Source organism: Dermochelys coriacea, chromosome 7 (genome assembly GCF_009764565.3).
Source record: "Dermochelys coriacea isolate rDerCor1 chromosome 7, rDerCor1.pri.v4, whole genome shotgun sequence".
NCBI lineage: Eukaryota > Metazoa > Chordata > Testudines > Dermochelyidae > Dermochelys > Dermochelys coriacea.
Window position 1 is genome coordinate 24,143,502 of NC_050074.1, and position 14,591 is coordinate 24,158,092.

The window sequence follows — 14,591 nt, forward strand, 5'->3', positions numbered from 1 at the left end:
TGACTTGTTTTCTCCGTGTGTGCGGGGGGGGGAGGGGACTCGGGGAGAGAACTGGCACTTAGCGGGGGGGGCTCGGGGAGTGTCTCGCTGCTTAGCGGGGGGGGCTCGGGGAGTGTCTCGGTGCTTAGCGGGGAGGGCTCGGGGAGTATATCGCTGCTTAGCGGGGGGGGCTCGGGGAGTGTCTCGGTGCTTAGCGGGGGAGGGGTTCGGGGAGTGTATCGCTGCTTAGCGGGGGGGGCTCGGGGAGTGTCTCGGTGCTTAGCGGGGGGGGCTCACGGAGTGTATCGGTGCTTAGCGGGGGAGGGGTTCGGGGAGTGTCTCGCTGCTTAGCGGGGGGGGCTCGGGGAGTGTATCGGTGCTTAGCGGGGGGAGGGGCTCGGGGAGTGTCTCGGTGCTTAGCGGGGGGGGCTCGGGGAGTGTCTCGGTGCTTAGCGGGGGAGGGGTTCGGGGAGTGTATCGCTGCTTAGCGGGGGGGGCTCGGGGAGTGTCTCGGTGCTTAGCGGGGGGGGCTCACGGAGTGTCTCGCTGCTTAGCGGGGGGGGCTCGGGGAGTGTCTCGCTGCTTAGCGGGGGGAGGGGCTCTGGGAAATTTGGCGGGGGGGGGGGCGGGCGGTGATGCGCTTGGCGCGTCCCAGTGCTGCAGCGGAGACGGTCGGTGAGTGGGGTGGGGAGAAAGCGGCTGCACGTGTGGGGCCAGCAGCCCCGGCCTGTACCCCGCGCATGGGGGACGCAGCCTCTGGCGGGGGGGCCCTGCCCCTCCCTATGTTCCGTCCATAGGGGGAGGTGGGGGCTGTGCATGTCACGGTGCAGGCCCCCCCCTCTCCTGGGGTGCGGAGCTTGTCCCCCCATGGCTCCTGCTCCAACGTCCTGGCCCAGCTAGCTCGAGGCTGCCGTGAACCGGTTTAAATCTCTGCCCTGCCTGCAGGAGCCAGCTGGGCTGTTTCTTCCCCGGGGGTGGGGTCCTGTCCCCTCCTCTGCCCCCTTCCCCGCCCAGCTAGGCCTGGAGCAGCTGGCTAGTGCCAGGGGCTTTTGTGTCCTCAGCGGGCAGCTGTTGTCAGCTGTGAGCAGCTTGCAGTGGCTGCGGGTTCAGCTCTCTACCCACCCCGCTGTCATTGGAGCTGTTTGCTCAGGGCATGCAAGAGCAGGGCACACGCCTACACTATGTCTAACTGGCCAGACGGGAGCAAGGGCAACAGCAGCAGCCCTGAGTTTCAGTGCCCTGCAGCACAGCAGCCATGGGCTTACCTGTGAAATAATATAAACATTAAAAAAAAAAACCCAGCTGTCTCCTACCTGAGCTGAGAAGAAAAACAACACATACTCTTTCACTCCCCACCCCCCCAACTACTTTTTCCCCTAGGGGTGATCTGTTCACTGGGAGGCCCCCAGAATCAGGCTCCACCACCCTGCAGCTACTGAAGCCAAAACTTTAGGCCACTAAAATTCCAGTGGTGCAGCAGGGCTGAGAGAGGCTCCCTGCCTGCCTGCCCCCCCACCCTGCCCCAGTGCTGATCCTGGAAGCGGCCAGTTCATCGCTGCAGCTCCTGGGGGGGGATGAGTCAGGGCACTGCCCTACCGTGAGCATCAACTCTGCAGCTCCCATTGGCTGGGAACTTTGGCCCATGGGAGCTGTGGGGGTGGTGCCTGTGGGCAGGGGCAGCACAGAGGCCCACAGGGATGTGCCACCCACTTCTGGGAGTGGTGTAGGGCCAGGCAGGCAGGGAGCCTGTCTTAGCTCTGCTGCATCTCCAACAGGGAGCCACCCCCAGTAAGCACTGTCCAGCCAGTGCCTGCACCCCACTCCCCTACCCCCATGAAAGGGAGTGAGGGGTGGGAGGGAGAGAGACAGGGCAAGGGTGTTTGCCAACTCTCCTTACACAAAGCCAACCCCTTCCCTTTTCTTTCTGAGCACACCCCTTGCCTGCTCTTCCCCCTCCCTCCTAACACCTCCTGCACGCAGCTGTTCCAAGGCTGCAGGAGGCACTGGGAGCGAGGGGGAAGAGTTGAGCAGCAGGGCCAAAGGCCCCAGACATGACTCTCAGACCTCTTAGGGTACCCTCTCAGACTCCAGATTGAGAACCGCAGTGATAAAGCCTCAAAAGGATGGCTGGGTCTGAGGCAAAGCTGCTCTTTGGCATAGGGCCTAAAGATCTGTGCTATACAGGCACCTTACTTACACCACATTTATGTCAACTATAAGCTACTGAAAAGAGGTCCTAGGCCCAATGGTCGGACAGAGCCCACATGCTTCCAGCCCTTCACTCACTGTAAAGCAGGATGACACCATTGCCCGAAAGGGGATTAGATCAAGTTTAGTGACACTTTAGAGTAGTGCTTGCAGCTCTGCTCCCAGGTGGGACAGGGAGGAAGAGAATATCCTCCCCCCACTGCCAACCCCCACTCCCACCAGGTACCTGCACAGAATCCCAAATCTCCAGCCCCTTATCCATACCAAAATTTGTGGCACATTGGAAGCATAAATGCAGTGTGGCTGGGCAATGTAAAACAAAGGCTACTACACAGATTGTTGTTCACATTCACCTTTAATTCAATTAAAGAGAGGTAAAGCCCAAGCTGACTTGACTGCTGGATAATACAACAGCCCCACTACTGCCATCTTCAGCTCAGTAAATTGTATGCTTTCATGTTCCAAGCACAGCTTTGTATACCTGGGAATAATCTTTAAGAAACTAGGGCTTAGATTCACACCCATGCTCCCTTCCCACAGCAGCATCATAGCCTGCCCCTGGGCTTAGCAGGTCACAGTAAGCATAACTTCTTATCCTTGTAAAGAGTTCACCCTGCAGTAAAGTGGAGCCTGATGCCCTTTCCTCATTACTTTTAAGCAGGACTTTACAACTCTAACAGCCAATATGGCAACATTTGGATTTGTCCTCTACACTACCTTACACATACACGCACAGTATTTGCCTACATGGTCCCCATCAAATTGAGTGGAATTGACTGTAGCTTGACTTCACTAGCTCTATAGAGTTGTCTTCACAGGCTATGTTTTAAGACTTAGCCTATGCATCTTACTCTCAGTACTCTTGCATTTCACTGATTAATGGTTCAGTGTAACAGACTCATTATTCCTCATAAAACATCAAGGACATCCATGCAGAGTTTTCCTTAGTTTGGAGCTCGGGGAACAACACAGAATGGTTTTCCTATGCATTTTTTTTTTTTTGGGGTAAGGTACAGGCAGCTTGACATTTAGTCAACAGCTGGCCATTTACAGCCAACACCAGTAGGGTTGTTTAAATGTGACGTTTTCAGAGATATAAGCTAATTGCTTCAACCTCTCCCTTCAGGAGCAGAGCCAGAGCACCTAAAGAGGGAAAGCTAGAGAGCGTAAGTAGCAAGCTTTAAGCGTCTCCCTTCCTATACTATCCCTTCCTATACTATAACAAGGCAGAAGAATTGATGCACAGGAAGAATTGCACTCATCTCTTGCTTTAGCACTGCCTTCTCCTCCTCCTATCTACTTGGGTTTTTAATCATGGCACCTGGCAAGATTTCATTCCAGCCCTTTTATCCCAGATCCTTTCTGAGCAGCAGTCTACAGAAGCTGTAATAAAATGCAGAAAAAAAATAAAGTGGGTGGGAGATATCTAGGAAACAAAAGATGAGTGCAGGACACCTACCTCAAATCTTATGTCCAACTCATAAAATTTGGGGTTACATGACCTCTACCACATCAAGAGTATACTGCAACAAGCAGCCACCTTGTGTGCTGTAAGAGGGACAGCTGTGGACTATTACTGTAGAATATATACTTTTATACAAAAGTAGGCTCTAGTCTGGACAGACTGGTCTAGGAAAGGAGTGCGAGAGAGGAAAAAATGAAAAGGCCTCAGTCTGGCTAGCAGAAGAAGAGTCTCTTACCTCTAGCACTTCAAATGAGTATCTATGGTCTCCTGTAAATAAGTGTCTTCCCTTGCTATAAGCTCCAGGCAAAAAGGGAGCCAGTAATCATTAAGTGAAGGGAAGTACAGTGTTTGTGTCAGTAGTCAGAACTTGTCTGAATGTAAAAGCTTTCAGGATTTAAGGGTCCTACTAGAATCTGGTTTAGGAAGGACTGTGGGATAAAAATCTTCAGAGGTCAGCTCCTGCAGCCAAGTGTTCCTGGAAATTAATAGCACACCCTTCTTTTGATTGAGTGATAAGGGCAGAAATTTTTCATTAGAAATTCATCTCCTTTCTAACCTGAAAGACTATAGTGACCAGAGGCCTAGCAACATTACAAGAGAACAAGAGGGATTTTTAGGTAGACCACTGAAAGTTCTGTGATTTGAGTTTGCTTTTTCATTTAAGCCTGTTTAACTCTTTTGATCAAAATTTTGGAGAAAACATGCATTAAAGATTCAACAACCCTATTCCTGGTCAAGTAAGAGGTAGGGAGCTCACAATATCCACCCAAGATGTTTTTCCTGAAAACCAGGGGAACCAGATGAGATATTCCTGATATTTAAGGGCTAGTCTACAGGGGAAAGTTGCACCAGTTTAACTTTAAACATTTTTAACCAGTGTAGTTAAGCCAATGCAAACCTCTACATGTTCACTTAGTTTGGTTTGAGAGTGGCTTATTGCACTTTAAACTCAACTCTGTTCCCAACAGACTTTAACTAAAAATCAAAAGAAGCCACTGTTACACCAAAATAAGCATGTCCACAGAGAGGTTTACACTGGTTTAAATTCACATTCGGTTATGCTGCTACAGCTTCCCCATGTACACCTAGTAAACCACATGAGAAAGCAGCAATAATTTAAAGACAAGCCACTCCAACTCCCCTCCCAGCCCACCTGCCAGGCAATTCCTGTATAATATATAGGAGGAAAAAGCCAAAGAGGCAATGCAAACCCAGTTTAAAAAAAAAAAAAAAAAAAAAAAAAGAGACACCTTTGTGATTCATCTTTAAGTGAACTTAGTCATTGCTCTTTTCTGTCAAAAAACCCCTAGCAGGCAAGTATGTCATAAAAAGGACTGGATGGCTTCCTGACTAGGCACTCATCTCATCTCTACATCACTGCCTTAAATCTAGGCCAGGTTAGTAGTAGTTGTAGAAAAAAAAAAAAGTCATCTGATAACAGATGGATGAGCCCTTGGAAATAAGCTCAGAGTTAGTACTTTCAGTTCAGTTTTATTGTGTGTGTTCCTGACTGAAACCCCACAGTTCTAGGCAATGTGTGTGCGACAGCCCTTGCTCTAAAGAATTTATAATCTAAAAAGACTTGAAGTTCTGGGCAGTCAACAGAAAAGCAGAGCTCACTGGATGTACAGCATAATTCCTTTCCAGTTTCTCCTTCACTTAACGACCCTGCCAGTTTCCCTAGTGTCATGATGACTAAGGGCCCCCGATTAAAGCCATACAGAAATCAGTAGAAACACCCCCCCGGGCATCAGCAAGCATTGGGAAGAGGCCTAAGAGCTTACCTCACAGGAGCAATCCTCACAATTAGTCTCAGCAGAGACTGCACTCCCCCCTCACCTGTAGCAGTGGTTCTTCCAGGCAATGGCAGGCCCATTGATAGGACTGCAGAGAAGACAATTACTGCAGTTACACATGGAAACCCAAGTCATGGGCCAGAACTCCATTGTGCTAGGCCCTGTACCAACAGAACAAAGAGTTTACTGTATAAAGACAAGAGACAGCAGCTGGAGACAGACGGGGGAGCACAAAGAAACGATACAAGACTTGCACCGTCGCTGGCCATGGTGTATACAATCTGTGGGCAGACAGAACTGCAGTCTGCTACACTATCAGAGCACAGAGGCCAAGAAAGTGACTAGGTGAAAATGGCCCTTCCTAACTCAGTATAGCTACTCCCCTTATGCCAGAGCCCTCTGACTTACTGCCACAACTTGTGCTCCATGTAGTACAACTATACAGACGGAGTGTATGTGTGAATTCTATTCTATCAACAAAGCCATCAGCTAAATTCTGATTACAGAATATTTGTAATTGACATGCAGAAGAACATAGCTTGATTTTCAAATCCCAGGTGGAGTTGCAGGGCTATAAACCTGCAGTCACGGAGAAGTTAAAACACAAGAGATTTGCTAGGTTAAGTCAGTCTCTTCAGTACAGTCTCCTAATGCAGCTTTCACTTTTATTACCATCTGCCAAGGTTTCTGTGGTGCTATAAAAGCACCACATTTAGAAGCAGGTCTGGGGTAGTTTCATTAGTCACTAGGGCCCAAATCCTCAAAGGATTACAGTGGCAGTTGGATGCCTGAACACAGTGGGAGCTAGGCACCTAAATACCTTTGAGGATCTCAACCAGGCAGTCCATGGACCACCAATTATTTGACTAGAGTCAAATATGGTCAAGTATTCCAGCAAGAATGTCCCGATGTAGGCAGCAGCCTACCTTTTTGACTGTTTTGCATTTTTCTGAGTTAAAATAACTTGGACTTATCCTTAGTTATGCCTAGTAAGTTAATCGGAGACCATGAAGTCTTACTCTTATTTGTTACTGTTTTAATAAATTAGTGCTTTCAAATATTTGACTTTCCCAACCCTAATCTGGGCCCAGATGACAACACAAGTTTTTGCAGAATTAAAAGGACATTATTAATTTGAAATCTAATCAGTTTTAGAAGCAGTTTCAGTTGCCAGACCTCTCCAATTACCTTCCGATAATTTGTATTTTTTCTGTTGTTAATGGAACTTTTCTTCTCCCATGTTGCTATGCAAAATAGCTTCCTGCATGTATTTGTGGGTAACTGTGCATAAAACGCTGCCAAATGCACAAGGTAGACTAAAGGAAATTGAGAAAAAACATTCTCTCCCCTCTTTGAGCAATAAAGAAAAATCTCATGGCAGGCTACCAGTTGAAGTCCAATACTATAAAAATCTGAAAGTTAAAAAAAATAGCAGTTTTTAAAGTAGGTTTGGAATCCAAAATTGCACAGTATTGTTATTTGACTAGTGTGGACTGGGATGGAGTTTAAATACCCACAAATAAAGTGTACCTACCTATGCTAAAGCCAAACCCAAGCTAATAAAAAAAATCACCTGCTTTTATCAACTATAATAAATACATCTGTTAAGAACACATCAGCCTGGCTTCCACTGGATGCAGGGCACAAGAGAAACTAAAACTCTTTCCTAAATTGAAATAGATGGCTAGTCATGCACTTCTGACACTTACCTAGAATTTAACAGACAGAAGACCCAGTAGTGGGTAATGTTTTCATTACTGCCCTCCTTCCTCCATTGCCAGGTTTCTAACCCCCATTCCTTCAATTGTTTGTTACACACGTGTGGCATCCTATCCTAAACTGCAAGCTTTTTACAAGAGAGACAGCCTTATTTGTGTTTGTATAGCGCTCAGAGCGAAGGGGCCCCAATCCTTACCAGTGCTAGTGGCATACAAATAATTAAGTTCCTCAATATCTTCTATTTACAGGCTCTTTAAAAGACAGCCACGGTTTTGTCCCCCCTCCCCCCAAGCTTGCCTGCATCCTCTCCAGGGGCGCTGGAACAATTTGTACAGTGGGGGTGCTGAGAACCATTGAACCAAACTGTAAACACTGCATATGATGGAAACCACTTCAGGTGCTGCACCCCCTGGCTTATGGTCCTCTCCCCCTGCACCCTTCCAATTTCCTCCCCACCCAAGGAAAAGAAAGTCAGAAATACAAGTCTTTGCAGAATGACATCCTAGATGTCTCCTGGCATATATATTGTGAGCTCTCCACCCAAGTACAAATGGAAAAGGGTACATGAAACTTAAGTCTACACTAGAAATTCAGCTCCTGTGCAGAATCTCAAGCTTCTTATCAGCCAGCTGAGTAAGTGTTCCAGTCCAGCTTTGCTTTTCCTTGCAGGTGCCACCTTCTGAGGGAGATTCAAGTTTCTTTGCATTTGCCTCATTGGCTGGGTCATCAAGTGACTCTACATTACCAGCAGCGGGGAGAAAAATTTGGAGGATGACTATTACGTTTGTTCACACACTGACAGGCGAGAAGATCAATCTGGGGTGAAAAAAGTAAACAACGGCTATGGCAACTGACGGATTGCTGGACTAAACGAGCTCTCTCCCCCCATCCCTCCCAGGAAGACAGAATCCAAATACAAAGTTAGTGACATAAAAATATCAACCTGTTTCCTCAGATATGACAATTCCAATGCAAGCAAGAGTTAGGTGATGTGGTGATAACAGACAGCAAGTTTGACATACATTCAATACTGAACCAGTTTAATCAGATTTTGGGTTTGCATTGTTCTTTTTTTCAGTATCACAAGTTCTGCATTTTCTAAGAAATACAAAGCAAAGCAATCTCCTTTGAGTTGTACAGAATGCTGGTCCTAGAGAAACAAAAGAACACAAGACACCAAGATAGAGACATTTTAGAATCTCCATTCTCTAAACAGTGGTTTGTATATAAAGAAAAATAGCCAATTCCCTCCCTCATCCACCCCAGTATGGCCTAATGCTCAGTTTACAGAAGGAAAGAATCCAAGTTGGTCCCATGCAACAGCAGTAAGATGCAGCTGCCCAGAAATAAAATGGTTTCCCCCAGGCCTGAGGAGGGGTGAAACCACAGAATATCCCAGACAGCCAGTGCCATATCAAGTTTACTTCTCCATTATCACTAATCAGTACTCTAGTAACATACCTTTTCCACATTCTACAATGGAGTGAAAAACCCCTTACAGGCATCCAAATTCATCTACTCTAGAGAATATAACTGAATCAGAGCAAGTTACTTCATCTACAAAATTAAGAGCTGATTTGTTAGGTGGAACACATGCTACTTACAGCACAGACACAGTTGTCCATTGCACTTTAAGATTATGAAGTTCTACTGTCCAACAGCCTAGACACTGCTGCATGCACATGGTTCTATCAACCTTCCACATAAACAAGTTGCCCTCACAATAAGGAACAAGGTTGCTCTTTATACCAATTTCTATAAGATCACAGCTACTATGTGTCACAGGGACTGCTAGGCTGACTTTCATGCTCATACATTATCCAAATAGCCACTTAATAACCACCACATTAACTATATATTTGCTTTATGTAAATTATAGGTTTATTTAAAAAAAGAAACATTAATCCATTAAGGAGGACTACAGTTAACCGATTTCTAACTAGCACTTCATTTTAAGAACCAGAAGTAGTGATGAAAAAAAAAAAAAAACACTGCATGTCATTATAAAGTGCAATTAGGGTACAAGTGATAAGTTCCCAATAAAAATAAGAGGTTCTGCAACATAAAGCTATTAATCAGATCAAGAAAAAAAAAAAGGGGGGGGACCAATGGCAGCTTCCATTCCCTGCCAATGGTCAACTCATGACCTTGTAATGCTCTTTTAGAGTATTTTCAAGTGCACCCTTTCCCCCAAACCATACAGGACCACACTAATGAGAAACAACTAATCCTACTAGTCCACTGGGTGCATGAACTCAAACAGCTACAATAAGGTGACTTCGCAAGAAGGGATTCAAAACGGAACCGGAGACCCAAGGAGGACTCTTTTACAGTTGATGACATCTTCGCTTATAGCACTGGACAAAACAAGACTTGGTATCTGAATGACTAGTTCCTCCCAGAAACAGATACTTTTTTTCCCACAATTGGAAAGTCTCCTGGCTTCACCACCCTCCTTGTACTTACTAAGTCCATTTCTGATCACATTTATGGGGATGTGCAGCAACAGCAGATAAAATTATCACTCTCCTGAACTTCCCTACCTCCTGCATGGAGCAAGGTGAGAAAGTAAAGTAGATCATTCGTGCAAAAAAGTTAAGCAATAGGGAGAGATCACCCTCCATGACTCTCCCACCCCCAAACAATATCCAGGTAGAATACAAAGGAAACGCATGGTATCCTCGGGGACAAACACAACATAAATAAAAAGAGCATTGACCAAACCCAGTCTCTTCCTGCTCCAGGCTGGAGCTTTCACTGTGCAAAATATTTTCCCTTGCAGTTAGTTACAGCTTCCAGAAGGGAAAAAGAAAAAAGAAGGGGGGGGGGGGAAAGAGGGAGAGAACCAACCAATTCTTCCTTCTCCCAAATACTTCTTCCGACTGAATGTGAGCAAGTCCAGAACAGCAAGCCACCAACCCCACAGATGCTGCTCTGAGAACAGAACTGTTGACCAGCAACCCTGGAAGGATAGCTTTGCAGCCAAACAGTCCAGAAAGCAACCCAAAAGCAACAGGCAGGGTGCCGGCACCGGGGCAAGGGCTTTTTTATTATTATTAATTATTATTTCTTCAAATTCAAACTGCTTCCTTCCTTCGTTTCATACCTCCCTCCTTGCTGGGGGGCTGGAGAGGAAGGGAAAGAATCACAGGCTCATTATCATTCTGTAGTAAGAGCTACAACCTCCCCTGCTGCCGGACTGCAAAGCTAGCACATGGGGGGCAGGAGGGCTGTGCCCCACGGCAGCAATGGGGGGGGGATCGGGGTGGGAGAGCGGGCACACGGAGAGGATACGAGGGCAACGCCAAGGTTGGCCGCACCGCATCGCGGATCGCTCGACTTCCTGGGAACGCGGGTGGCTCGGGGCTCATTTCTTGGAGCTCTGGGTCTTCTTGGGCAGCAGCACGGCCTGGATGTTGGGCAAGACGCCGCCCTGGGCGATGGTCACCCCGCCCAGCAGCTTGTTGAGCTCCTCGTCGTTGCGGATGGCGAGCTGCAGGTGCCGGGGGATGATCCGGGTCTTCTTGTTGTCCCGGGCGGCGTTGCCGGCCAGCTCCAGGATTTCCGCCGACAGGTACTCGAGCACGGCGGCCAAGTAGACGGGTGCCCCGGCCCCGACCCGCTCCGCGTAGTTGCCCTTCCTCAGGAGCCGGTGCACGCGGCCCACCGGGAACTGCAGGCCGGCCCGGGAGGAGCGCGACTTGGCCTTGGCTCGCGCTTTGCCGCCGGATTTCCCTCGGCCGGACATAGCGGGGGGGACGCGGCGCGCGGGGAGCAGGGGCCGATCCCGGCGGCTGCCGGCCGGGAGGAGAGGCGCCGCGCCGGTCCCAGGGCCTGGGGAGGAGGGGGGGGGGGGAGAAACACAACAGCGTTACAACGCGCAGCCCGCAGGGCAGGGCACGACCCGCCCCGAGAGCCGCCCGCTAGGGCTACAACGTGCCCGGGCTGCAGCGCCGAGAGGCCGCTGACCTGCACCCAGCCCGTGACACGCCCCCGCCTGCGGCCCCCAGCGAAGCACCCGCGCGGCGATGCGCACGCTCTTAAAATAAACCCCACGGAGACTAAAACCCAAGGCAGAGCCCTGGCTCTCACCACCACACTGAGCCCGATCCGCCCTGCCAGACGCCCGCAGCTGCAATGACAATAATACTCGCAGCCGCGAGCGACTATAAATCCAAGCCCAGGCCGCCGGCCGCTTCCCATTGGCGGTCGTGGGAGTCGAGCAGGCTCCCATTGGCGGGTATTCCGATCCCTGATTTGCATAGGGCTCGCAACGCCCTATGCTCTGATGCGGGTGGAGTGGCAGTCGAGACGGTGGCTGGGCCGCTTGCAAAGGGAGCTGGTGGTGAAGCATGTTAATGTGCAGCAACAGCAGCTGTAAGGAGACGGGATCTTTGATATTTCTTCCCCTGCTTTAGTGCTTTAAGTAGTCACTTGTTGCTAGTTTTCTTTGGCCCCTGATCTGCTCCATATCAGGCTCGGGGAAAACCCTCCACGCTTGAATTCACCTTCCAGTCCCGCTGTAAACACCAGTACCTTGCACTGCACTGTGCCCCAATAGCTCTGTGGCTCACGGCTGAGCCTCTCTCTTTTTATGTACAATATTCCCCTCTCTTCTTGCCCTTGTCACTTTGGTATTGGATTGGGGCGGCAGGGGTGTCACAGGCAAGAAAAATATCTCCCCCCGCCCTTGTTATGACAAATGTGGGCAGGTAGCTTTTGTGCCAGGGCAAATGCCTACGGCTCCTGTCTTTCAGAACAGGGCACCCTAGCTGTGTAAGCGTGGAACTAAGGAGGAAGCTTCAAATTCTAATTGCAAATCTAATACTGCCTCACTCTAGCCTTTGGCACCACTTTACCGCTCTGAGCATCAGCTTCCACAGCTTTAAGATTTTCCCCAGGGCTGTATGAAGGGTATTTATGGGCATAAGGACCACATATAAATGTGGACCACTTAACCGTGAATTAAATGTTTATAAAACATTTGGAAGGGCTGTATCAGTGTTAAATGCTCTAGTAGGAATAAACATCAGACACAAACCTGGCTGTATGATCCAGACTCTGCCCCTCCTATTCAACTGTGCTATTCTGACCCACCATCAATTTTGGGTTGTTCCAAACTCCAGGCTTATGCTCATGATCAATACAAGTGCTAACGTGGGTTGAAGCACACCCAATGGAAAGGGAAGCAACCCACCATCAGGCGCCTATATTAAAGTAAAAAGAGGAATGTGTAGATTACCAGTTTTAACAGCTGTAAGTACCACCACTGGTACCTGTCCTGCTCCAGGATGAAGAGCTTCTGCCTGCAAAGCAGCAGGACTCTGAAATTGAGAGTTTTTTTAAAGGTGTGTCAACATAGTGACACTGTAGACCACAAATAGAAGGGCAGCCAATAGATCACTGTCTCCCTACTTGAGCAAGCTATATTTCGCCTAGGGGAGTGCCACAGAGGAGCAAGCAGTCTCTCACCTTCTCAAATATTCTCAATAAAATCAAGGACAATCAGCAAAATACAGGGGATCCCAGCTCTCTTGTTGGAGATCCCAATATTGGTAGGGCAGATCTGCTATCCAATAATCCTTAGGCTGTGTTTACATTAGCCCTTTTTCCACAAATAAATCCTACCATTTCTAATACTGGTGTAATTCCATCACTGGGAGCCCTAGTGTACAGCAGCTGCATCATCATATAACTCTACATGACACAGTGATTAAAACTCTAGTTGCCGCTGCTTCCACCAACTTTTTCTATATTAGGGCTCCCATTTTGCTACCACCAGTGAAGGAGTGTGAAACTTTTCAGAAAAAGGGCTAGTGGAGCACGTGCAAACACCTAAGGAAAATCTCATTTCATTTCAGTCTCCTGCTACCTTAACAGGATGGGCCTTTTCCTTTCCCAAAACTAATAAACTTCCCTGGCTATTGGCAATGGGTTTGAAAGCCCCTGGTTTTAGTGCTGGTTTTATACTTGCATGTAAAAAGAAAAAATCCTCATTCCTGAGAGACAAACACTAGGAAAAACAATACACTTGTTTTCTGAGGTTTCTGACACAGCTGTTGGCATAACTGGGAGTGGGGGGATTAGGGCCTGCAGAACTGGCATTTGGCTTTCAACAGAAGGGCTTCATTTGAAGCAAGTATATGAGCTTCAGGATGAGATTATGGTACCATGTTCATTAAAATTTTTTTAACAGTTTCTGAATGGAGACACATTTGATTTGGAAATAGATACAAGTTTAAAGGTGTTATTTAGAGAGAACAGTATATAAATATAGTTAGCAATAACACTTCCAGTGCTTTCTACCTGCAAAATGCTCTACACATAATCGGCCCTTATGAGTGATAGGGGGAAGGATTATTCCCCATTTTACAGATGGGAAAATTGAGGCAGAGGGGGATTATGAGTGGCCCAAGGCAATAAAAGAGTGAGTATTAGGAGGAGGATTAGAATTCAGGTATTCCTGATTGCCAGGTCTGTATTCACCTCATGCCTCCCTCCATAGTAGCAACAGTGAGTTTTACAACAATTAAATGCATGCTTGTGACTTTTTGTAGAGTCTGTTCTGCAATGGTTGCTGTCTACAGCCAATACACTGAAGACGGGCAGCAAAATCATGCTGCCGAGAGAAGAAATGACTTGGCAGGGGAAGGAATCTATTTCTCACTTTCTGCATGTTGCTTGCTGAAGCACATAGATGGTGTTGAGACAAGAGTTTCAGGGACCACAAATCCAGCCCTCCGATTCTTCCAGAGTCTGGAATGGGACTGAAATTAGATAATACATCATTTTGTCTTGAGAGATTAATGATGGCAGTAATAGGGAAATAGACTGCAAAACTGTTTCTGGCTAGTTTACATTAAGCATAGACAAGGGAAACCCTAAATCCACCCAAACTACCGATCAGCTAGCAGGAGACATTCCCTAACTCCTCCAAGGTGTCAGAAATGGGGCTCAATGGAGCATTTCCCAATGAATGTAATGTAACGGGTTACTGTAAGATTCTGATATATCTTGGGATACAGTTTGATACCTTTAAAAGAACTCATTTCCTTGCAGTATGGATTTGGTTCTCCCCCATTTAATGGTATGTTACCACACTCCTGTTCGACACTCCAAAGGCTGCTGCTCAACCGCCCGTCCCTCAAGACTCTCCACAGCAGCTAAGCATCATCTGTGGAGCTCCCTTTGAACAAAGCAGGTATGAGTGGAGCCATCAATCTGCCTTCTGAGAATATTTTAATTTGTAAATAAACTTACCTCTTCAGGAACTTTAGCCAGCCAAAAGTCTTACAGCTCACTATTCTCTATGAAGTCTCTCTTTTTGCAAGGGTGAGGAAGACACATTATTCACATTGCTTGTGGAGTGGATGATTATGGATTGATAACAAGTATAGAGAGACAGACACACACAAGGACGCATC

General features: G+C 47.6%; 1 protein-coding gene across 1 annotated transcript; it reads right to left on the reverse strand.

The window, feature by feature from the left end:
• Window positions 1-8,190: 8,190 nt before the first annotated feature.
• On the reverse strand, window positions 8,191-11,559 carry LOC119858594 (histone H2A). The gene is made up of 2 exons (XM_038409573.2): window positions 11,260-11,559; window positions 8,191-11,001 (listed from the first exon to the last, which is right to left on the reverse strand). Exons 1-2 carry the CDS (start codon window positions 11,519-11,521, stop codon window positions 10,535-10,537), a joined length of 729 nt encoding a protein of 242 aa, XP_038265501.2. The 5' UTR covers window positions 11,522-11,559; the 3' UTR covers window positions 8,191-10,534.
• Window positions 11,560-14,591: the final 3,032 nt, after the last annotated feature.